The following is a 25,431-nucleotide window of genomic DNA, read 5'->3' as shown; positions in this document are numbered from 1 at the left end:
AATGACTTAGGTAAAATTGCAAAGACAAGGAAAGATGTTCCAGGCAGAGGAGCCAACATGTGCAAAGGACTTTTGTGTAAAGAGCACAGACTTGGAGCTAAGTGTGACTTTTCAAATTTCAGCTCCTCCACTCACTGGCTGTGTGTCTCCGGACAAGTTGCTCTAGGTTTCTGACCTGAGTTGTCCATCTATAAAACAGAAGCAAACCACATTTATCTTAAAGGAATGTGAAGTGTAAGAGAGACAGGTGCTTATTGAAGATTCCTTTTCCCTCTGGGTGATTCTTTCTTCGTCCTATGACTGTCCAGGTGTCAAGACAAGATGCTTCAGCTTTGGAAACTTGTTCTCTTATGCGGTCTGCTCACCGGGACCTCAGCGTCTCTTTTTGGAAATCTTGGCGACGACCTTTATAATGTTGTGAACAAGCTGAAACCTGCTGTTGAGAAAGGACTTGAGACCATTGACAACACACTTGAATGTGAGTCAACAAGTGATGATCAGTGGCACCTAGGAGCTTGCCGCCTGAATGCTATGTCTGCATTACCAGAGGCTGCCACCAGGGGCTGCTCTTTATGGGTGGTTTACTGAGAAAGGTGGCTGTTCAGTTTCTGGTTCATTCACTTATTTTTCAGGGAACAAGCAATGCTCAAACGAATATCCTCTTATACATTATATCATGGCACATTTTTTCCTAATATCTGCAGAGGATAAAATCCTAAAACTGAGATTTCAAAAGTTCAAAAGGTATGCACATTTTCAATTATAGGAGATGTTGACAAATAATTCCCTACATTAACATTCTCTCCAAAAGTCTTGGGAGAGTGTCTTTTTTTCTACTCTCTTGATAGCACTGCTATGGGCAACTTAAAAGTTTTGCTAATCTCATAGATAAAAGATTATAACTCATTTCACTTTGCATTTCTCTAATTATGAAAGAATTCACTCGTTTTTTCATATTTTATTAGCTATTTATATATTTTAGCATAAATATTTTGATCATATTCACAGCACATTCTTCTGCTAGGTTGTTCAATTTTCTTATTGATATGTATTAATTCATTGGAAATTAAGGAAATTAGCTATACCTAAGCCTAGGTGGCTTTAAAGCTACCTAGCTTTATATTTAATCATGTCTCTTTTTCATTCTGATTTCTTAAAAGAATTTGGCTTTCTTTTCATTTTCTTGAAACATTATAGGAGGAAGTAAGTGCTAGAATGCTAAATGCTATAAATGGCTACCTTTCAAACCTTGTCAGGGTTTAGAGCTTCAAAGGTATAGAAGGGACCCACTCTCTAATTTCACTGCTGAGAAAACTGAGTTCAGAAACAGAAGTGTCTGGATCAAGGTCACCTAATGAGTTATAGGACCAAAAATACTTTTCTTGAAATTGGTAGTCTCTGTTTCTTATATCATTATAACTAGGTAGATACCATTGATTGTAGAGCCAAGTTGCAGAACCATAGTTACATTTCTTCTCTTGTACAGCCTTTGTTTTTCCTTGAGTTAATAATTGCCTTGTTTTTCACTTGAATTATTTTCTATACACATATCCTTAATTCTTTGCATATGCACTGTTCTATATCTGCCATGTCTATCTAATCCCTCTTTTCTCTGGAGCCCTTCCATTAAGACACTTTGTTTTCATACTCCTGTATGAATTATTGCTCTCGGGGCCTGCTGCAAAGCTGTCATGCTGGGACTCCCATTTGCCACTTTTATGAGTTGGAACCATACTTTTTGCTTGATTCTAGATTTTCTATTTCTTATTCTCTCATTTTGTTTGACCTAGTTCTTCAAACTTGCGTGAACATCTCATTTAGAGCAATAGACAACCCCCTCAAGTCACTACTAGAAGCTGGTGTACAAGCAATATGAATTGCCTGGTTAATTGATTGATTGCTTTGTTTATGAATGATGAGTATATATTAGTATGAAGGCAGCATGGAAGGAACAAAGGCTCCCCAGCCGCGTGACTTTAGGCACATTTCTTAACCTTTTGATCTTTTATTTCCTCATCTGAAAATGCAGATAATAACAATATCTGCCTCATTTGGGTTGTTATGAAGAGTAAATGAAATAACATAGGCAAATAGTCTTACCGAGTGTCCGGTACATGGTCACTGTTCCGTAAGTGATGGACAACACTAAATGGCAATTGTTTTTGTCAGCTGTCATTCAGAAACTGACCGCCAACTTGGGGAAGCTTCAGAAATCCAAGGCTTGGCTCCTGGCCTAGGAGAAGGTGCAGGAAATGAGTAACTTGGTGAACAATGCTCTTCCTAAGATCACTCCAGCTAAGGATGAGACTTTGGGGTGAGTTGACGCTTCTAGGTGGAGATCTTTGCTCCAAGAAAAGGGAAAACACATCTTTGGGGAGGTGAATTTAAGGTCAAAGTCAAAAAGTTTGATAAACCTTATTCCTCCCCACAGAGTCAAGGTGGTCTGAGGCCAGGTTCATCAGAGCTTGAGCAAATTAGACACAGGGCTGCAGGGCCAATCTGGGCATCTCATGGGTTTGGGCTTCCATATTATGTAATTTTAGGATCAGGGTAAAGAGCCTCTTAATCCTTACCTCCACCTGTTTGCTGGTGCCTGAGGTCCCTTTTCCAAGGAGTAAGTCTTTCTTCTCCAAATATAGCTGAGGATAAAAGTCTGAATCCCCTCAGGATAGAGAAGACGAGTTCATACCACACAGCTGGCTCCACATGAGGAGGTTTGGAATCAAAGGGTTCTGGGTTCAGATTCTGACTCTGGCACTTATTTCTCCCTGGAATCTCTGTGGGAAATTACATCTGACTGAGTCTCCGTATGCCAGGCCATAACATGGAGAGGATAAAACCTCTGCACGGGGGTACTGTGAAGGCCAAAGAAGGCAAGGTTGGTGAGCCCAAATGCTCAGCCTGATGCTGGTGTAGAGAATGTCAGCCCATGGCTGGCATGGGGAATGACAAAGGGAAATTGTGGGTTTTGCACAGGTTGAACATCATTAACTACCGCATCCTGAAAATCAAAGTTGAACTGACTCCTGATGGCGAAGTCATTAACATAAGGGTCCCCATCGTCGCTAATGTCACCCTGGCCCTGTGAGTAGGCATTAGAATCTGGGATTTGGGAGAGGCTGTGCACCATGGCCAATGGATCTCCAAAGCAGAATCGGGCTCTTTCCCATGCTACCGTGTGGCCTTGGGCCTCAGTCTCCCAATCTGTACATGAAGGGGGCTTTCCAGCTCTAAAATCTGAAGCTTTAAAATGTTCTAATGAACTTTGGCCATAATCAAGTCTCTTTGGAAAGAATCCTCCATGAAGTATTTCTGAAATCGTAACATTTATCTAATTGTAAAATTTGAAAACCTGAGAAGACATGAGCGTTTATAACTCTGGCAAAATTTCCTCCAGCATTATTTCGTCTCTTGAGATTCTCTTTAAATAGCAGTGACCATTATAGCTAAACACAGATAGTAGTGCACAGTATATAATGAAGGGCATGTGTGAAAAACGTAATTTTAAAGTATTTTAATTACTTTAAAAGAGATAGAGAGATAGGAAAATGAGCATGTGTGGAAGAAGATAAATTGAGGACACGGGGATTCCATCATTCATTAGCTACGAGATCTTGGGATGGTTACTTAACCTCTCTATACCAATGTTTCCCCATTTTGAAAATAAAGATAACAATAATGGGGCGCCTGGGTGGCTCAGTTGGTTAAGCGACTGCCTTCGGCTCAGGTCATGATCCTGGAGTCCCAGGATCGAGTCCCGCATCGGGCTCCCTGCTCAGTGGGGAGTCTGCTTCTCCCTCTGACCCTCCCCCTTCTCATGTGCTCATTCTCTCTCTCAAATAAATAAATACAATCTTTAAAAAAAAAAAAGATAACAATAGTACTTCTACCTCATGGTATTGCTATAATGATGACATGGATTAATCCAGGAAAAATGGTTTTTTTTCAAAGATTTATGTGTTTTAGAGAGACAGAGAGAAGGGAGTGGGAGGATCAGAAGGAGAGGGAGAGAGAATCTCAAGCAGAGTCCCCGCTGAGTGGGGAGCCCCACATGGGGCTCAATCTCAGGATCCTGAGATCATGACCTGAGCCGAGATCAAGAGTCGGACGCTTAACCCACTGAGCCACCCAGGTGTCCCGAAAAAAATGCTTTTTAGAAATGCCTAACGTATAATTTGCCCTCAATAAATGTCAACTATTATTATTACTTTCATTATTAGGGTGGTGCTCTATAAAACTGTCATACGAACCAAATCCGTGTGGCCAGGCGAAGAAGCCCTTAACGTACATGTTAATTAGGAATCCAGACGATGCTGACATTATCCATAGACAAGCTGGAGAGTTAAAGATCCACACAGGCGGAGGAACCCTAGTGGGCCTTCTAGACCTCTGTTCACTGGGAATCTTATTTCCTACAGGCCTGTCATTGGCCAGGTGGTCAACCTGAAGGCCTCTTTGGACCTCCTGACTGATGTCAGAGTTGCAACCGATGCCCAGACTGTGGCCCCAGAGTGATCATAGGAAAATGCAGCGGTGATCCAGACAGCATCTCACTCGCCGTGCCGGACAGGTAAGGCTGGTCTGTCTCAGCAGAGCCGGGCTCTCAGAGGAGTCGGGGATCCCCTGGCTTCAGCCCTATTCCTGCCCTGAGGGGGCACAATGTGGCAAAAGAGCGTAGCTTTGGAGTTAGACAGACCTTGGTTCAAATAGCAGCTACCGACTTAGAACTTTGTGACCAACCTAGCCCCTCTGAGCCTCAGTTTTCCCATCTGTAACCTGAAGGTGACAATAATGTCTCCTCACCGGCTGTTGAGCCGACCATCTGGGAAAATACGAGTGTTTAGCACAGAGCCTGGCACACACTCAGGGCTCGGTGAGAATAACATCCATGCTGACTTTGACTTCCTGTTCTCTCCATTCCTGAGACAGGAGTGTTGGCCTCTGATCCCCGGGCCGCTCTGTCAGTTCTGCTTCCTGCTTTCGGAAGCGCTGGTGTTAGGTGCAGCACATTTAGGATTGTTACTGCTTCTTGGAAAATTGACCCCTTTATCATTATATTATATCCCTCAATAACCGTAATAATAATAATAAATTGTAGGGCGCCTGGGTGGCTCAGTCGGTTAAGCGTCTGCCTTCGGCTCAGGTCATGATCCTGGAGTCCCGGGATCGAGTCCCACGTCGGGCTCCCTGCTCGGCGGGGAGTCTGCTTCTCCCTCTGACCCTCCTCCCTCTCATGCTCTCTGTCTCTCATTCTCTCTCTCTCAAATAAATAAATAAAATCTTTAAAAAAAATAAAAAAATAATAATAAATTGTATTTTTCTTCTTGCCTCCATGTGGGAGGAGGAGGAGAAGTAAATGCTTACCATGAGCTCTAATTTCAAATTGTCCCTAGAGAGTCCTCAATTCACTGGAAAATTCCCGAAACGAGATATTGCAAATTGAATCCTCTCCATTTAAATCACTGATCCCTGTCAATCCACAAAAAAATCTACTTCTTAAACAGTGTGCTTGCAAGGGCAGGTCTGGTGGAGGAAGAGGGTGAGGGGAGGAGGGGTGACCCTGGAGGCGGCTGTTGGAGGAGAATGGTCTAGAAGTCGAAGGCCGGGGCAGGTTGGCTTTGGGGGAAACAAGGTTGGGTTCTCAGCTCTCAGCCCTGAGGGCCATGAGCAGAGGTCACTCCACCCTACTCCCTCAAGGGATTTGATCACAGCTTGCCAAACCAAAGAAAGGCTCTACTGCCCGATGTTACTGGGGAAGGCTGGAATATAAATGGACGGGCCTGAGCCCTGCTGGATACCGCCTTGTCGGCAGCCCCAGGAAATTCATCCTGCTGCTCGGGGTCTCAGTGTCCACATCTGTGAAATGGCCTTCCACTCTGGTGCCTAAGCCCTCTCAGCCCAAGCACTCCCCACCGCTGTCTGGGCTCAGCGGGATCTGGCCCCACCCTCCTATCACCGCACTCTTGTCCTCGCTCACTCTGCTGCAGACACCCTGGCCTTTGCTCTGGGCCTCAAACAAGTTCTTCCCCACCTCCAGACCTGTGCACACGCTCTTCCGGCCTCCTAGAACACCGTTCCCCTCACCTCCACGTACTTCTCAACCTTCAGGTTCTAAAAAAGGTTCATCCTATTCTCCCTCAAAATCGTCTACTCTTGGCCTTCAAAGTACTTGTCACAAGCTGTCATTTTATTTTTTTTTTCAAAGATTTTATTTATTTGAGAGAGAGAGAGAATGAGTGGGGGTGGGAGGGGCAGAGGGAAAGGGAGAAGCAGGCTCCCCTCTGAGCTCGATCCCAGGACCTTGGGATCACGACCTGAGCCAAAGGCAGACACTTACCTGACCGAGCCACCCAGGCGCCCCATCATCCTATATTTAATTCTATGTTTACTTCAGTCCTTCTTTCAGCCAATAATGTTTGAGCACCTGCTATGTTCCAAATAGGCTCTGAGCTCTGGAGAATTTACTGGTGACAACCGACCAGGACCCTGTTTTCCTGGAGTTTATTGTCCTGAGGGAAGGGCAGACAGACAAGTATCCAGGCCATCAGTAAAGAGCCCTCAAGGAAAATGTCAGCTTATGATGAGCCCTAAGCAGAGCAGTGCATGTAACAGGACTATATGATATAAAGCCCTCCCTTAGGCAAGCAGTCAGGGAGGGCTGCCCTGAGGAGGTGTCAGTCATGCTGAGAGCTGAAGGTGGGAAGGAGCCAGCCTTTAGCAAGACCTGTGTCACGTTTAGGTACCAGGTGAGGAGCTGCTTGTGCTTTGCCCATCCCCGGGTCCTCAGCGTAATCAATGCCTGGCATGCAGGTGGTGATCTGTAGATAGGTGTCGAATGAAAGAGTGGGATCTTAAGGTTGTGATGAGACTCTCACAGGTTGAGGTGAGCCTCTGGTCAGAAGTGGGGCACCCCTGAATAGAGGCTCTGTCTGTGGTTAGAAAGGCATTGCGGTGTCCCCGGGTTTACCTGATTTCAAGGTGCTCCGCCACCTCCAACCCCCCCAGCCCCCGCTGCGTGGCCGTTCTGCCCACGAACTAGGCTTTATCCACTCTTTTCCAGCCACAATACTCTGATGGAGAAGGCCGTGAACACCGTGAGCAACTTCCTGACAAAGACCGTGTCCCGCCTGCTAGAGAAGGATATGAGTCCTCCACTTCTCGGGGCCCAGAGCCATGCCTGCGGGGGAGGGGAGGCAGGTGTGCCATTCACAACCGCACTGTACTCTCTGGACGCCTTTTCTTCTGAGGCGCAAACTCTTCATTGGGCTGTCAGCTGGAACCTGTGCCCCTTTACTCAGCCTGGGGAGAGGGAGGGCAGAGCAGGGGCCTGACATTAGCTGAAATCACTGGGTCCCAAACTTGGGCCATTCCCCGTGTCTACCTACCCTGGATATGCCTTTTTAGCTAGTGTGTTCCTCCTTTAAACAATACAATTCTACATAAGCTTCTTTAAATCATGTATTTTAAAGATTTTATTTATTTATTTGACAGAGAGACACAGCGAGAGAGGGAACACAAGCAGGGGGAGAGGGAGAGGGAGAAGCAGGCATCCCGCTGAGCAGGGAGTCTGATGCGGGGCTTGATCCCAGGACCCCGGGATCATGACCTGAGCCGAAGGCAGATGCTTAACGACGGAGCCACCCAGGCGCCCCTAAATACATGTATTTTAAAAAGAAAACTGTATCTCTACCATAATTTAGAAATGAATATCATTTATACAATTAACTTAAAACATAAACACAGACCTATAAAACTGGTATTTTCATCTATGCATCATACAAAACCATTTTTACTCGATCCAGAGAGTCTGAATCAGTCATTCTGGAAGGGGGCTGGGAATCCGGGGTTAGGAAAGAAAAATCCTTCAGGTGACTGGAGCCTTACGACTCAGAATATGGTCCTCTGCCCAGCAGCCCTGGGGCCTCACCTGGGAGCTGGTTAGAAATGCGGCCTCTCAGTCTGCCTGCCCCGCTCCCCGCAGCCCCCCAGACCTGCTGAATCAGAATGTGCATTTTAAAGTGATCCTCAGGGAATTGTACACACACACAGTGAGAAACTCTCTGCTCTACGGTTCCCAGGGCCCCATTTGATTCCTTAAAATTCCGGGGTTCCAAAGTTCAAGGTTTCTAAGAGTGTAAGGTTCTGGGATGTTAACACTCTAGATTCTCAAGTTTCTAGGATTCCAATATTCTAAGGACTTAGAATTCTAGCATCCTATGGCTCTCCAGTTTTGGACTTCTAGGTTTCTGCTGTTCTAGAATCCTAAGGGTCAAAGGTTGTGGGATCTTGGTGGGTGGCTGGCAGTTTGGCCCCAGCTGATAATGATCTGCCCTCCTTCCTGGTCCTGGCCCTCCTCTCCTCTCCCTCCCTCCCTCCCTCCCTCCCTCCTTCCCTCCCTCTCTCTTTCTCACTCTTTCACTCCCCCACAGGTGTGCCCACTGATCCACGCCTTACTTTCCACTCTGGATGTGCATATTGTTCAGGACATTATTGGTAAGTCACAGCCTGGGGACCGGGGGTGCTTTCCCTCTGCAGCCTTCCAAGGGCAGGCATGCACCCTGTGCCCACCCCCACAGCAGGTGTGGTCAGGGGACCCTGGAGAAGCAGGAAGACCCAGCATCTGAGCAAGTTGGGAGAATGTGACAGGACTGAGGGCGTTCTGTGGGCCTCTGTGAGCTCTCTACCATCCTCCCTCTTTAAATCCACAGAACCTGCCTGGCAGAACGATGTGAGAAAGAAGATGGGCCAGATCTGGGTTCAAATCCTGGCTCTGCTATTTAGCAACTGTGGGGCCTTATTCAAGTGGCTCTGCCTGTCTGAGCCTCAGTTTCCTCCTGGGTGAACCAAGACTGTAAACACTGGAGGGTGATGAGTGGATTAAAAGAAGAAGCATAGAGCCTAATATCCAGTAGGCATTACTAGTAAACACCTGCCCTTCTCTTTCCCTCTTTATGAGAAACTGTGGCTTCTCCTCCAGCTGTAGGGGGGGCTTTCTTTGGCCTTTGGGTCTCTAGGCAAGGCTGGGGTTGCTGGGGATGCTGGAGCAATAGAAGTGGGGTAAGTGTCAGGGTCCTGGAGGTGGCCCTTCTATGGAAATAGCCACTGATCAGTTCCTTGGGCAATCACTCTGTGCTTTGCATATGCCATCCCATTGGATCCTCACAACAACTCTGTGGGGTGGGTACCGTCATTATACCCATTTTACAGATGAACAAATTGAGGCTCAAAGAGGTGGACTGACATGCCTGAGGTTCCACGGCTGTCAGACTGACCCACTGGAAAGTGGCGGCCATCAGGGTCTGGTTTCTATTGGAGACTGAGGCCTGCTATTTATTTTTTTATTATTCAGATAAATTTCAAAAGGAAAACTAGCTGCTTAACGATGTCTGAGGAGGGAGATGAGGAGGACTGTGGGTGATGTCCACCTGAAGGTAAGGGGTGGTGTGCACCCCACACAGAGGATGAGTCTCCTCCACAGGCACCTGTGGTGAAGCCAAAGCAAGGCTCAGCTTCTCTTCTTTTTTTAGCAGCAGGCTGAGCCCTAATCTTGGTTGTAGACTGAGCTGTGACCCTGGCCCCAGCCCGAGCCCTGATCCTGGTCACATTCTGCACCCTGAGCCTTTTTCGCACACCCAGACTGAGCCTGGATCCTGATCACAGACTGAGCTTTGACTTCAGTGATTTACTGAGCAATGACATCAGTCACAGACTGAGCCCTGACCTTGATCTCAGACTGATCCATGATCCTGATCCTATACTGAGCCCTGAACCCTGGCTCCAGTCTTGGCGTCTGATCAGTCTTTTCACATCTGCCATTGTTCCTAAGGTGAGGGGAGAGGAGAGTAAGGGGCAGAGGATAAGTCAGGGCCAGGTGCCAGAGACAAACCCCAAACCACAGGTGCCAGCCCCCTCTTCAAGGCCTTAGACCCTGCAGGGGATTGTAGGGAAGAGTTTGGGCAGCAGTGTCTGATGGCTGTGGTCTCGTTCCAGATCGGTGCCCAGTGTCCCTTGTAGCATCTCCATCTGGGAAAGGTGCAGCCACGCCCCAAGCAGAGTGACAGCCCGAGCGCAGCCAGAAGGGGCCCTCCCGGAGACTCCTCCTCGCAGTCGGGACAGCAGCCTCTGTGCTCACCACCCTCCACCCCCTGCAATTAAAGACCACTTGGGCATCCTCTTGTGTGGCCCATTTTATTCCCTCCATTGGGATTGGGGGAGGGCAACTAGGTGGTAGAGACCTGGGTGGGAGCTGGAAGGGACCTCTGGGACGATCCAGCTTGTTTTACAAACTGGAACACTGACACACACAGAGGGCAAGAGACTGACCCAGGGTCACACAGCCAGTTGGTGGCAGTGGCAGGCTCTTAATTCATCCATTCACATGCTCAGCAGGCGTTCAGTGAGGGTCTACTCTGGGCCAGACGGGCAGTAGGAATGGACAGTCACATTTTGGGCAACCCCACCCAGGGCTTTCCTCCCTTCCCCTCAGGGAGTCCCCAGGGACTCTGAGAGGCCTTATGGAGGATGGGGGCACCGGGTCTGTGGGCTCAGGAGTATAGGGCAGAGTGACATAGGGTCAGGGGCCTAGGCCACTTCCCAGCCTGCCCCTCTGTGCCCTCTGAAGGGCTAGGGTTCCCCTGCAACAGAGATCAGTTCAAGCAGCACCTGAGGACACCCATGGTCTCGCGACACCAGGGCTCACCCACCCAGTCCTGAGAGCCTGTGGGCCCACCGGCCAGGCTGCACGAGGGCCCTGCCTGCCTGGTGAAGCCAAGCACCTTGAGGGTGCTCAACCATCCCATGGAGACCAGCTCCTCTCCGGCCTGCCCAGGCTGTGCCTGGCCGTGGTCCAGACAGCATCACTCTGCTGAGGCCACCACCACCACCAACACGGAGCCCTGCCCTTGCCGGCATGGAGGACCTCACCAATTCCTAACAACGCCAGGAGACACTATTCTTGTCCCCATTTAACAGATGAGGAAACGAAGGCTCACAGAGGCAAAGTGACTCATCAAGGTCACGCAGTGAGCAAGAGGCAGAGCCAGGATTTGAACACATGACTATGAGAGCCTTTGCTCAGAGAGCTGACATCCAGTAGCCGAGGCACCTTGGCTGCCTCCCCGGCCCCCGGCAGGCGCTGCTTTCTTCTGCCCAGGACATGCGAGAGCCTCTCAAGGCTGTTGTTCCTGCCCACATGCAGGCCCCAGTCTCCCCTTTGCCTGCAGGTAGGAGGCTGCCCCCCCTTCCACAAGGGCCTTCCCTCTGAAGAAGGCTGCCTCACGGGGTCAAGTCACCTCAGAGGTCCCTCGAGCCCTTGGGGTGGCCTGGAGGGGCTGCAGACCAGCTCTCCCGAGCAATCCTGTGAAGACCTCAGTTCAGGGTGTGCCGAGGGGCTGCTGGGCACAGGGTGAGAGCCAGGGGCTTAGGCACCTCTGAGCTCCACACGGCCCCTGCTGCTCTCTAGCCCTGAAACCTTGGGCAAGTTACTTAGCCTCTGGAAATCTCAGTTTTCTTACCCGTCAAATGGAATTAGCGGAAAAAACCTTGCTCGCTGAGCTGTTGTGAGGGTGGAAAGTGTCTTAACTGGGGCCTGACAGCTAGTGAGCCCAGATGAGTGTCCCCTCTACATGCTGAAATTGCTGTTATGACCACCCTGTGATTGTTGATTGACTGATGAAAGCCCTTATGTCGTCTAGAGAATCATGGTCCTGGGAGATCTTGGGTTTTTACCCCGTCTTTAGGGCCAGACTGCCAACGGTCCCCCCAGGGATCATTCTTCTCTCTCTCCCCAGGTTTTAGCTGGGCACATGGCCCCTAGCCAGGGACTACATTTCCCAGCCTCCCTTGCAGTAGCCATGTGACTAAGATCTGGCCAATGGCATATCAGCAGAAGTAACGCGGCAAATTCCACTTTGTGCTTTGAAAGAAAGGGGCACTTCACTGGCTCAGTCCACAGAGCCTGAAACTCTTGATTTCAGGGTCATGAGTTCAAGCCCCATGATGGGCATCGCGCTGCCTTAAAAACAGACAAAGGGGGCATTCCCTCCCCTTCCTCCTGACCTTCTCTTCTCTTCCATTAGAAATGGGAATAAGTGGAGTAACTCCCTGAGATCTAGAGGTGGGGCCCTGCATTGAAGACAGCAGAGCTGCTTCAACAGCCCCTGACCACCCATCTCTGGGCCCTGTGGCAGTAAAGCAATGAGCAAGCTTATTTAAACCATTGTGTTTTGGGGTCCCCTCGTCAAGGCTACTTTGTCTCTATTCTACCTAACTCATTCTGCCAGTAACATGCTGTGTGACATTAGGCTGCTAACTTCTCCTCTCTGAGCCCTGTTTCTCTATTTGCACAGTGATCACTAAAGGCCCTTCCTGTTCCAACAGGACAAGAGTTAGTGCTCCCTCCAGACTGGGAGGGGAAAGAAAATAAACATTTGTTGAGCCCCTACTCCATACCAGGCACTGTATTAGCCTGGTGGTTCTCAACCTAAGGTGACTTTGCCCCCCACAGGACATTGGCAATGTCTGAAGATATTTTGTCACAGACTGGGTGAGAGATGCTCCTGGCATCTCATGGGTAGAGGCTAGGGATGCTGCTAACCATCCTACAATACACAGGACAGCCTCTCACAACAAAGAAGCATCCAGGCCAAAATGTCAAGAGTGTTGAGAAACCCTGTATTAAAACTTTACATACATTATCTCATTGAATTGTTTTTTTTCTGAGTGATGCAGTGTATGGTTCTTGGGGGAAGATGTAGCAACTGAGGCTCAGAGGGGTGAAGTGACTTGCCCAAGGCCACACAGCTGGTCAGAGGCAAAGCTGGATTTAATCCAAAGTCATCCTCCTCTAGAGCTGGTGCTTCCCTTCCAGCCAGGGAAGAACGGTGAGTTTTCCTTCCTCACTATTTTGTGACAAACCCACCTCCCACAAAAAATACACAAAGGAGGTCTCAAAATTCAGGGCTTCTTTGGGCAGTAACCAACTTGAGTCCGTGCCAAGCCTTTGTCCATGCTGTTAGGTCTACTAGGGACACGGCTTTCTCCTTCTCCAGCTGGCTAACTCCTGCTCAGCCTTAAAACTTTGCTCAGGAGTCAATCCCCAGCTAAGTGAGGGCTGTTCCTCCTTGTTTCCCAAAAAAGACACTGTGCTTCCCAACATGTAGTTCTAACCAGGCTACCTTGCCATTCCTGTCCAATATGGAGAGAGCATTTAGAAAGTGTCAACTCTGGCTAGTCTGGTTCTCACCTTTTTTATTCATCAGTCTGCCCCTTAAGCCTGCGAGCTCCTTGAGGGCAGGTACCTCCCTCTCCTCAGCAGATCCAGTGCCCAGAGAAGGACCAGATATAGTACAAGTACTAACAAATGTCGAATGAATGAATGAATGAATGAATGAACGAATGAATGAACAAACCTCTTCTTTCTGTACACAATCAGACACCATCTCTGGGGCGCCTGAGTGAGTAAGTATACAGGAAAATTCTAGCAAGCCAGGATTGGGGGTATAGGAGACTTGTCATTATTTTCTGTCAACCAAGGCCAGATCCCTGGCCCTTGAGGACATAAGCGCTATGGACCAAATGTGGGGCTCCTAGGTGAGTGAAGCCAGAACATGGGGTGGGGGAGGTAGGGGGCTAAGGCCCCTCGGCTCCACTGGTGACTAATGTTGCCACTGGAGGGGAAAGATTACAGGGTAGACAAATGAGGCAGCATTCTCCTGCCGGCAGCCTGGCACCCTGGGACCAACTCTGGCTCCTGGCTCCTGGTCTACTCGGTCCAGACCTCAAGGAGGGGTGAGGGCTTCCTGGAGATGGTGATGCCCCATGAAGGAGGCTTCAGGGAGCAGGAGAGAGAACAGCTGTCATCAGGGAATATATGGGAAGAAAGAAGGCAAAACCTGACTGGATCCTGAATCCTCCAGAAACTAGAGTGCAAAACTGTAGTGCAGGCTACAATTTTGAAGGCTTAATCCAGTTAAATAAATGCTGGCTCTTTCCAATGTTTGCACGATTTCTTGAGGATAACATCTCAGGATCAGAATTATTTACTTTATGTGTTGGAATATCTTATGACCCCAGGAACACATCACAGAATTTACCAATCCGGATCTTTCTATTTACACTGTGATGAGAGAGTATATACATTTCACCATATATTTGCCAGCAGATGGACACTTTTATTTTAAATACTTGCTCTTTGAATGGGAGTAGAATAAACTTCATCACACTGGAAAAGCCAAAGATCCCAAATTAGGAAAGTCAGTTGTTAGATCAACTCAATAGATTATTTTCTGAACTTTTTTTTTTTAATTTGGGGAAATACTGTGTTTCACAGCTGAGTGAAAATACAGATCTTAGGACTGTGCTTAGCTGGTATCACAGTAATGCAAAAAACCGAAACTGGGTGGCGGAACGGAGCAGGGATGTGACAATTTGACAAATTTCATTTGTTGGGGTGACTCGTTTCTGTGTTAATGTTCGTGCAATAAATAAAATGGATTTTCAAAGAGTCGGAAGTTTGTTGAGCATCCAGCTAAGCCAGGCCCTGTGCTAGGCAGTTCAGAGGTGACCAAAGAGGGACCCCTTCCCAGCCCTTAACCACCACCCCCACCACTCCCGCCGCCCTCAATGCAGCAGCATCGAGGGGGCTCCTGCAAAGCTCCGTGCCCATGAGGGGCACTGGGAGGGAAGAGGACAGGACTCAGGCACACAGCCTCCCCTGGGGAGCTGGGTGCTGTGAGGTGCACTCAGGGAAAGCCTCCCAGAGCAGATGCTGATTGAGCCGAAATTAAAAGACTAACAGGGAGAGAAGCGGGGCAAGGGCATTGCAAGCAAGCAGAAGCGACCACATGAGCAAAGGCTGGGAGGCGAGACTTAACCTGGCATCACCTGGGGACCCACAGGCCCTGGATGCTGCTGGAGCATAAATGTATGAAGGTCGAGTGGAGAGCAGCGTCTTGAATGCCAAGCTGGAGGCAGTTTAGACGTGATCCTCTCAGCCAGGAGTTAATTTCTTTGTTCTTAGCACACCCTCAAAGTCCGAAGACCTCAAAGAGCTTTTGTCTACATGGATTCCACCCATCGATATTTGCCATAAAAGAAACTAATACTGAGAAATTTTTTAAATATACATTTATTGATTTCTTTTAAAATAAAACAAACTGATTGCATTTTAACAAAATGACATATTTTTATGAAAAATAACTCTATGTTCCAAAAACATCATAACTGGGAATGACTGTTTTACATTTTTTTAAATCTCCATAATGACTGGCTTAATAGAAGACAGCTGGATCCTCACATCTGCTCTGCCTTCAGTCTGTTGTAGTATCACATGTCATGGAGTATCGAGAAAATTCTGCTCTACACTGGTGAGATAAATGAGAGAGAAGAGGCAAATAACGTCTTCGTACTAATTTAGAATTTGTTTGGAACTTGCAGACCGCCTGGAAGTTTCTTGGGAACCCCCAGACAACACTTTGAGAACCGCTGGGCTAGGTACTAGGGAGCCATTGAAGGTTTCTAGAAGGGGGAGAGACAGCCTCAACAGTTTCCAGAAGTATCCTCTGGCAGGTGATATGTCAGGTGGATTGAAAGGAGGCAAAGGCCATGGCTGGTCCAGGTCCCACCCAGGGCAGGAGCTGTTGGGGTGGAGAGCTGGGCTGGGGCCAGGGAGAGAGCGTGGCTTCCAAGGAAGGGGTGCCCACGAGAGGAGAGCTGGAGCAGTCCCTCCTGCAGCTTACTCATGCTGAGCCTTTGCTATCCTGGGCCCCCAGACTAGGCTCCGGGGCCAGCGCTGATGGCTCAGGAGCCTGCATCCCATCCTCCTCAGCTTGGGAGTGTTGTAAGAAGAGGCAAGACCTCACCTTTGGTTCCAGAAGAAGGAACAAAATGATTCTCCTTAGCTCGTACCCAAGATCAGGGGGCAAAGTCACATTTGTCCCCATTGTTCTGCAAACGCTTGCCCATCCAACTGACCAGTGGGAGCAGGTGTGCTGACAATAGTACCTGTGGACGCGCATTTCACAACCCTGATCAAAGCTTCCAGAGTGTCTCACCCCACCATTCAGAGATCACACTCCTTGGTATTTACCCAAAGGAACTGAAAATACATATCCACCCAAAAACCTGCACGTGGAGGTTTGAGCAGCTTTATTCAAAATTGCCAAAACTTGGAAGAACCAAGATGTCCTTCAGTAGGATAAATAAACTGTGGCCCATCCAGACAGTGGAATATGACACAGCATTAAAAAGAAATGAGCTATCAACTCATGAAAAGACATGGAGGAACCCTAAATCCTATTACTAAGTTAAAGAAGCCTAGTATATGAAAAGGCTACATACTGGATGATTTCAACTATATGACATTCTGGAAAGGGCAAAACTATAGGGACAGTAAGAAAAAAAAATCAGTATCATCAGGAGTTCAGAAGGAGGGAGGGATGAATTGGTAGAGCACAGAGAATTTTGAGGGCAATGAAACTGTTCTGCATACTATAATAGTAGATGCATGTCATTGCACATTTGTCCAAACCCAAAGGATATACAACACCAAGCGCAAACCCTAACATAAACTGTGGACTGTGGGTGATAATGATGTGTCAGTGTGGGCTCATCATTATAACAAATGCCCCACTCTGGCGGGGGTGCCGGTAATGGAGGACGCTGTGTGTGCATAGGGGGCAGGAAGTATATGAGAACTCTTCACTTTCTGCTCACATTTGCTGTGAACCTAAAACTACTCAGAAAAATAGTCTATTAAAAAGCAAACTAGGGCACCTGGGTGGCGCAGTCGGTTAAGCGACCAACCCTTGGTTTCAGCTCAGGTCATGATTTCAGGGTCATGAAATGGGGCCCCACATCGGGCTCCGCACTCAGTGGGGAGTCTGCTTGAGATTCTCTCTCCATCTCCCTCTGCCCCTCCCCCCTCTCTAAAATAAATACATAAAATCTTAAAAAAAAAAAACCCTTCAGGTGGAGGCTCCAAGCCTGGCATTATGTTTCCCCTAGACTCTGACCCCTACCTGCCCTTTCTGCCTCCTCTCCTGGGCTTCCTTGCTTACATTCTACAAAGAGGGGGCATGCGGTGATGTTTTGGTGGGTGGTTATGCTGAAACATCTGCTGGGAACCCCTGCTCTCAAATGACCCACATTAGAATGGCCTTCTGGCTCTAACACGTGTCCACAGGTAGAAAACATACTGCATGGGGGTGCCTGGGTGGCTCAGTCGGTTAAGCGTCTGCCTTCGGCTCGGGTCATGATCCCAGGGTCCTGGGATCGGGCCCCGCGTCGGGCTCCCTGCTCGGCGGGGGGCCTGCTTCTCCCTCTTCCACCCCCTCTGCTTGTGTTCCCTCTCTTGCTGTGTCTCTCTCTGTCAAATAAATAAAATCTTTAAAAAAAAAAAAAAGAAAGAAAACATACTGCATGAAGCTGAATTGTGATTAAGACTTTGGCTCTAAAGTCTACCTCCTGGGTGTGGGTCTTGGCTCTTCCAGGGGCTGGAAGCACATTACTCAGCTTCTTTGAGTACAGCCTCTTTGCCCATAATGTGAGTGTTGGAGCATCAACCTCTCTTAGGGTTTGGAGAGGATGAAATGAGATGAGGTGTGCAAAGTATGTAGTACGAGGCCTAGGGAGACAGACAAACTTAGACACAGTCCCTAAAAGCTGACAAATTAGAGGAAGAAGCTGATATCCTCAGACCTGGGGTTGAATAGGGGGACAAATGTCCAGCTTTGGAATCAGAGACTAATTTCTACCAGGGAAATCTGTAACACCTTCTTGGTAAGGGTGAGATTAGAACAAGGCTTCAAAGAATGGGTCCTTCCTTCCTTCCTTCATTCTTTTTTTTTTTTAAGATTTTTTTATTTATTCATTTGAGACACAGAGATACAGAGAGAGAGAGCATGAGCAGGGGGAGAGGCAGAGGGAGAGGGAGAAGCAGGCTCCCTGCGGAGCCAGGAGCCCGATGCAGGGCTCAATCCCAGGACCCTAGGATCATGACCTGAGCTGAAGGCAGATGCTTAACCATCTGAGCCACCCAGGCACCCCACATTCATTCATTCTTTTAACACAGATTTATGGAGTGTTTGCTACTTTCCATAGGAACAGCGTGAACAAAGGTCCTGTGGCAGGAGGGGTGGGGCATACCAGGGAAACAATGAGTAGGCAGCATTTAGGGATGGTTGGTGGGAGATCAGCATGACAAGGTCCCCATGGCTTAGACTCTGTGGAACTGTCTGTTCTTTGCCAGAATGGTTACGTGACTTAATGTGGCAGACAAGAAAGTATACTGTTCAGTTGTCCCTTTGGGAAGACCTGCTGTGAAGAGGTTAGCTGGCTGACTATTCTCCACATCTGTGTGTATATCCAGCTGCACAGAATGAAGACTAGAGAGCAATAAACAGAAGTGCTAGCAGATATTATCTCTAAGTAGAGATATTGCTTTCTTTATGCATTTCTATATTTAAAAATGTTCCCTTGTAAATATAGATCATATAAATAATCTGAAATATATGTTTTAATACATTTTTTAAATTAAAGCTTGAGTGGGGTCCCAGTTTTGGGAGCAGATGATGGAGCATATCTGTCCTTCAGGCCTTGAGGAACAAGTCTTCCCAGTGCAACAGAGAACTGTGACTCCCAACCTACAAGGAGGCCTCAGCTCTGCTCTAAAAGGAGGAATTTGGGATGTGGTGTCAAAGTCAAAGCCCAAGCGAAAGCCTGGACTCAAATCCTGACTCTACTATAGACTGGCCCTATGATCTTGGGCAACTTTTTCTTCCCTTGAGTCTTGGTTTCAACTATAAAATGGGACTAATAATAGTCTTTATATCATAAGGATGCTACAAGGATTCCACAAGCATTTGTGAAAACTGCCTGTCAATGCCAGCTACTGTTATTATAGATGGAAAAGCTGAGGCCCAGAAAGGCCATGGGAGCTGTCCAGTATCAAAAAGCAATGTATAGGTAGAGCCAGGCTGGACCCCAAGGCTCTCTCAACTGAGGCCAGGGTACATACACCCTTGCCTCCACTCAGAGCAGACTGGTGGCTTCATCCCTCACTGATGGGACTGGGTCCACCTCACTCATGGCACAAATGAGGAAACCTGCAGGACAGGGCCATGAACAAGAGTCATGAACACAGGGGCGCCTGGGTGGCTCAGTCATTAAGCGTCTGCCTTCAGCTCAGGTCATGATCCCAGGGTCCTGGGATCGAGCCCTGCATCAGGCTCCCTGCTTGGCGGGAAGCCTGCTTCTCCCTCTCCCACTCCCCCTGCTTCTGTTCCCTCTCTCGCTGTGTCTCTCTCTGTCAAATAAATAAAGAAAATCTTAAAAAAAAAAAAAAAGAAAGAGTCATGAACACAGTCTCCAGACTATCTCAATGCTCCCTACCTTCTCTGCCCCTCTGCATTTGGTGAGATTCGTGATGTACAGTTTGAAATATGTTATTGACACATCAGGCCCTAACCCCTTAATCCCCCAGGCCTTCTATGCAGGAATGTTTGCTTTGGAGGTATTAGATGGACGTGGTGAGATTGAGGGCTCTCATCAGTTTCCCAGCTGTCCATCACCCAGTGCCACGTCTCCACAGCAAGGGGGTCACTCACCATTTATAAAGTCTGCCCCACTGTAGAGCCCATCCAGAATCAACTGACGGAGACCCAGGGCATCACAGTGGTCCTGAAACTGACTCTACTTACCTGGGATCCCCACAGGTACTGCCCCAAGATGCTGAAAGTCTCAGGTCTCCTTCTCATCCTCTATGGGCTGCTTGCCCTGTTGTCTGCTCAATATTTGAATAATTGAATCACCTGTGGGTCTGTTGTATTGTATATTTTAATTTCCTGGATTTCAGTTCATTTGTCCTGTGTGTGTGTGTGAGTGTGTGTGCGCATGTGCCCTGTAATTTTTCATTGGATGCTAGACATTATGATAAAAATTATAGAGGATCTGAATGGTGCCATCTTTTTCCAAAGAGGGAGGAAGATAGCTGAAAGATAGAATTTAAGTGGATTGCTTTGATTCTGCTGAGGCTTAGATTTATGTTTTATGAGGGTGAAACCTATATATAGGTTGCGTGGCCTTGGGCAGGTGACTTCATCTCTTGGAATCTTCATTTCTTGCTCTATACTGTGAGGAGAAGCATGTCTCCTCTCTGAAACTCACTGGCCCCATCTGTAGAATAGGCCACATGAGTTCTGTAGCCACCATAGACCGAAGCTCTGGGGAGACCCTCTCATAGGATTCTCTCTCAGAGAATGACCCCGCAGCTGACCCTCTCTGCCTGATCCCCCACAGGTGCCTGACCCAAGATGCTAAAGGTCTCCGGCCTCTTCATTCTCCTCTGTGGGCTGCTGGCCTCATCCTCTGCTCAAGAGGCCCTGTCCAGAATTTCTTCCCAGATCACCAATGGTGAGACTATCCTGCCTTGGGTCACACCTGGCCTTGTCAGAACCTTAGGCCTCTCCTAAAAGTCTAGACCGTGAGCCAAGGTGGGTTAAGTTCTAATTAGCATTGTGCCTGGGAGGCAGTTAACATGATTAATTATTAGCTGCTCTGATCATCACTACATTACTATATTTAATACTGTTCTCCCAAGAGTCCCCTCTTTCCTGTCTCCTTGCCCTGGTCTATCTATTCAAAGGCCCAGCCCCACCTGGACTGGCCCCTGCTCACCTCTTCTACTACCCCCCATTCACTGGCTCCCCTCCTGCCACAGTAGCCTCTTCAACACATGGAGCACACCCCAGGACCTTAGCACTTGCTGTTCCCTCTGCCTGGAACACTCTTCCACTAACTATCAATGTGGCTCCCTCCCTTCTTTCAAGTCTCTGCTAAAATGTTGCATTTGCAGAAGACATTCCTTGACATCTTTGCATGAATTACTGCCCTCACCCCATATTCTCAATTCCTCAATCTGCCTTTTATTTTTCCCTCATGACAAAAATAGCTTCAGCAGAATGCATGGTATGGCTGTGGTGGTTAAAATACCGAAATGTTTTTCTACACTCCTTGGGAAGTAGCCCCTGCCCAAAGACTCCCCAGGTGGTACCCTCATCACCCCAACCATCCCGCCTTCAGCCCCAGGACTTCCAGCCTCCTCACCAACCAAAATCTAATGAGTTAACCCCTGGCACAGCCCAGGAGTCACAGGACCTGGCTACAGAGCTATGGTTGATGTCCTTTCTGATTGGTTGGTGCCTGTGCCCAGCTGGTTGTTGAATATTTTGAAACCAGCCTCTTCACAGCACTTATCTGTACTTGACTCACACATGTCCCTTTACTCACTACTTTATCATCTCTCTTCCCTCATCCCCACCAGAACGCCAGCTCCACGAGGGCAGAGAGTGCTGCCTGTTCTCACGGGTGCAGCCTGGCATGGCCCTGGCACACAGTAGGCCTCTACAAATATTTGCTGAATGACTGTGCCTGGAACTTGGCCCAGCCCCAGGCAGGCCAGGAAAACTAGGTGAATGAGGAGTAAGATCCATATGTGGGACATGCTCAGAGGTCAAGGCTGCATCTGAGAATCTTTGGCATCTAAATGTCTAATGGTGGGGGTCGGGGGGGCGGACAGGTTGTTTTTCAGCTTTGACACAAGGACTCCTTGGTACGAACATTCTTCCCGCCCTGCAGACAATTGACTTCCAGGGGTCGCTGAAGAATGTCTTCACCCTTGCAAGAGGCAACCAGGACATCCTGGCGGCCTGCTCACCAACAGAGATGCCAATTTAACATGAGTGGTCTCTGATCAGAACCCCCCATGTCTAGACTGTCCTGGTTTGTTGGTTTGTGAGCACCCTCCTGGCATTTTCTGACTCTACAGAGGCCCTTTCCTCAACTAACAGCCCTTCCCACTCTGATGGACTAAGACCCACTGGTGGAGAGAAATTCCCACTGGGGGTAGAGGCAGAAGCTAGGGAGATGCTGAAGACTTGGGTTCAGTCTCTCTGTCTGGGAAGAGAATGGCTGCTCACTTCCAGTCTCTTCCCCTCTCTGAGACTCAACTCCTACCCCTGTTACATGGGGAACTATAGCCTCTGACCCCATGGGACTGTTGTAAATATTAAGTGAAATAATACAGGTCATGTGCTTATACAGCTCCCTGTCCTCAGTAAGCCCCCAGTCAGCAGTACCAGTTATAATAACGTCTACAGTAACAATGTGGCAATCACAAAAATCGATGCCATCTGGCCAGCAGAGCCTAGAAGACCCAGGGCCCGGGGCGCCTGCGTGGCTCAGTCGGTTAAGTGTCTGACTGGCTCAGGTCATGATCTCAGGGTCCTGGGATCAAGGCCCATGTCAGGCTCCCCACTCAGCAGGGTCTGCTTGTCCCTCTCCCTCTACCCCTCCCCCTGCTCATGCTCTTTCTCTCCCTCTCAAATAAATAAAATCTAAAAAAAAAAAAAGAAGAAGACGACGATGACAACTCAGGGCCCTCTTCTTAGTCCGTTCAAAACTGCTGATGACTCCCACCCCCGTCCCAGCCTACTCCTCCCGCAGGCCAGCCCATCTTAGCTAATGAAACTCCACCCATCCAGTCGCTCTGACCTAAAATCCTGACCTCATCCAATGCCCCTCTCTTCACTCACAGCCCCATGCAGCCTGTCCACACACCCTGTCAGCCAGGCACCTGACCATTTTCTGCACCTCCTCTGGTCTGAACCACCACCATCTCCCTCTGACTTATGGTCCCAGGTCCCCTTGCTTCCACGGCAAGCCCCCTCCTCCTCCATTCTGTTCCACCTATAACCAGAAGCATCATTCTAAGTCAGCCAGACAATGTAACTCGCTTGCTCAAACCCTCCAGTGTCTTCTAGCTGTTCTCAGAACCAAACCCAAAGGTCTTACCATTGGCCCACAGGCCCCCTGCTGCCCAGCTCTGACTGCCCCCCCACACACACACACTGAGCCCATTGCTATTCCAGCCTCAGGGCCTGTGCACTTTCTCTGTCTTCTGCCTGGCCCTTTCTTCCCCTGTCTATCCTCATACCTGTACCCTAACTTCATTCATGACCCTGCCCCAGCGTCACCTGCTATGAGAAACCTTCCCTGATGCTCTAAAATACCACTCCTCCCAGTGTCATCCTCTTCACCTGATCCTGCCAGGCTTTTTCTTCACTGCACCCATCACCTGACACATTATGTATTCACTTACTGCGTTTATTGTTTTACATATATATGCTCTGCCCAAGCATTAGCTGTCTATAGCTTTCCATCTTCTACTCATTATTTATTCACTCATTTATTCCAGCCTGCTTGGTGTTGGCCAAAGGGCTAGACGTGACCATTCTGCGATGCATTAAGGCAAGAGGTTCTTTTTGCTCAGGACTATATCCCCTGAGCATAACAGCTATGTGATAAATTACATGATTAATGAGTCAGTAACCATCTTTGCATACGGTCAGCTTCTGCTCTGCAGGGGACCTGCCTTTGCACAAAGCAGGGTCCACCCACGGCTAGAGCCACAACCTTCCCTGTTATGCTGTTTTTTCACCCAGGGTACAGATCAAAGACCTTCGACTCCTTCAGGTCTGCCTTGAGAACTCCCCTAACTTCAAGGGGGTCAAGTTACGGACACCATTGGCATTTTCCATACAAATAAAGTAAGTAACAGCTGCAAGTCACTGGTAATCCGCGGATGTGTGGGTGTGGGAAGCAGCCATAACTAAAGGGTGTCCAGTGGAAGTCTCATTGTTGGTTGGGGCAAAAACACCCTCCCTCTCCGGGCCTGGGCCACTCTCTCCAGTAGGATTAGAGCATGGGAATACCTGAATGCTTCCAAGCTGGGGCCTTTCTAGGGAAAGCAGAGCAGGTTGAGCCGGTTTCCTTTCTCTGCTTTATCCAGAAAGCCCCACCCTCATTTACTTGGACTTCCTGAGCCCACCTAGCTCGGACTGAATACAACTTAAGACAAGGACACAGAATCTGCTCTAGACCCCAATGCCCCTTGGCACCATTGCCTAGAGACTGTGCACAGATGTGTTTTGTTCGGTCTGCACGGTGCATCTTCAGGGAGAACAGGCATTCTTCGGTTCATCCCAGCTGTCACCCCTCTCTGTGAAACCAGTCCCTGGTCTCCCTTACTCATTTCCAGCTCAAGCCTGGCCCTGGAGGTCACGGAGTTTGTGACCTCTAGAAGAGTACTTTCCAAAGTCACAGTTTCTCAGTTTTGATAGGATCCTATACTTGGAATCAACCGTTTCCTTTCTAACTGTCCCTTGAGCCAGAGATAGGGGGTATCAGTTATACACCCTGAACACAGACCTACGTGGCTTCACCACTGGCTAGATGCACGACTTGGAGAAAGCCATCCCCGTTCTCCCGAATCGCCTCTTTTGAAAAATGAGGAAATGATCTTCACAGGGTGATTTTGAGGGTCCTGCACAAACATGGGGGAACTCTCATTCTGGAAACAAATGGCAGGAATTAAGCCCTAAGACTCTCCCACCAGCCTTCATTCTTCCCTCCCACAGGTTTCTGGCTCTTAATCCCTGCATATTCCATGTACGGACAGATATGAGAGTCCAGCTTTATTTGGAGAAGGGTGAAGACAGCAAATACCAACTTGCCTTTGGGCATTGCAGGATTGCACCTGACACTGTATGGATCCAATCCGAAAATCTGTAAGTTCTCCATGTTTCTCTCTCTGCATCCAACTGGTTGTGATGTAACCCCAAGGAGGCTTCACCTGAAAGACCTCACTAGCAGAACAATCCCTTCTCCAATGAGCCTTTTGTGCATATGGGGATGTGTGTCTTACAAAAAGAACTTCATGTCATTTAAAATTTTTGCTTATTATGAAAACAATATTTTCACTGGCATGAAAAGAGATTCACTGAATAGTACCAAGGACAAACAAAGCAGGCTCACTCAATTATTGGCTGACATTTAGGTTATTTCTGAATTTTTTGCTATTGTAAATAATCCTGAACCTTTTGGTGCAGGAAATTATAGATTCCTAAGATTACTGAAAGAGTGTAAACAGTTTTATGACTTTTAAATTTGAAGGTATGTAATAGTTTTAAGGCATTCCAAATCCCTTACCAAATACCTCGCCAACAGAACTAAAGTGACGTGTTTCTGGCTGACATTGGTCAAGTTTCACCCCATAGCCAATCTGGACCAATTATTCTCATTTTTACAACTTTTCTCTTCAGTAGGGATTTTCAGCAGAAAATCCCACGGATGCCATTCTCTTGACTACCAGTAAAGCAAGGATTTTACCATCTGTTCATTGGTCTGTGATACCTCCTCTTCAGAGTAACTGTTTTCAGAGGTTTGCCCTTTTACTGTTATCTTCTAAACTTATAATCTCTTTTTTACAATCTTCTTTATAAGATTTTTTAAAATTTAGGCTCATGTCCATGATTAACTGAATCCAATAGTCATCACCAACCTATTGTACACTGGGTCTTTTTCATTCGTGATTTC

The 25,431-nt window shown here is 48.1% G+C and overlaps 2 protein-coding genes across 2 annotated transcripts in view; both read left to right on the top strand.

Annotated features, from left to right (window-relative positions):
• Nucleotides 1–321: 321 nt before the first annotated feature.
• Nucleotides 322–20,303, top strand: BPIFA2 (BPI fold containing family A member 2). The gene is given in 8 exon segments (XM_081832234.1): nt 322–478; nt 2,170–2,314; nt 2,977–3,084; nt 4,419–4,507; nt 4,510–4,570; nt 7,061–7,140; nt 8,428–8,493; nt 20,296–20,303. Coding segments are annotated over 8 exon segments (714 nt in total).
• The window catches only part of LOC102732023 (latherin-like), an 8,639-nt gene continuing 3,321 nt past the window's right edge, over nt 20,114–25,431 (top strand). The window contains exons 1-4 of the mRNA XM_006727532.2: nt 20,114–20,409; nt 21,587–21,722; nt 23,499–23,603; nt 24,474–24,623. Coding sequence (XP_006727595.1) covers nt 20,310–20,409; nt 21,587–21,722; nt 23,499–23,603; nt 24,474–24,623 — 491 coding nt within the window. The 5' untranslated portion in view covers nt 20,114–20,309. The remainder of the gene's footprint in view (nt 20,410–21,586; nt 21,723–23,498; nt 23,604–24,473; nt 24,624–25,431) is intronic.

The sequence above is a fragment of the Leptonychotes weddellii genome, chromosome 10 (assembly GCF_054177405.1).
Source record: "Leptonychotes weddellii isolate Sample4059 chromosome 10, ASM5417740v2, whole genome shotgun sequence".
Taxonomy (NCBI): Eukaryota; Metazoa; Chordata; class Mammalia; order Carnivora; family Phocidae; genus Leptonychotes; species Leptonychotes weddellii.
The sequence above is the reverse complement of the archived record's forward strand: the minus strand, read 5'-3'. Positions and strand labels throughout refer to the sequence as shown.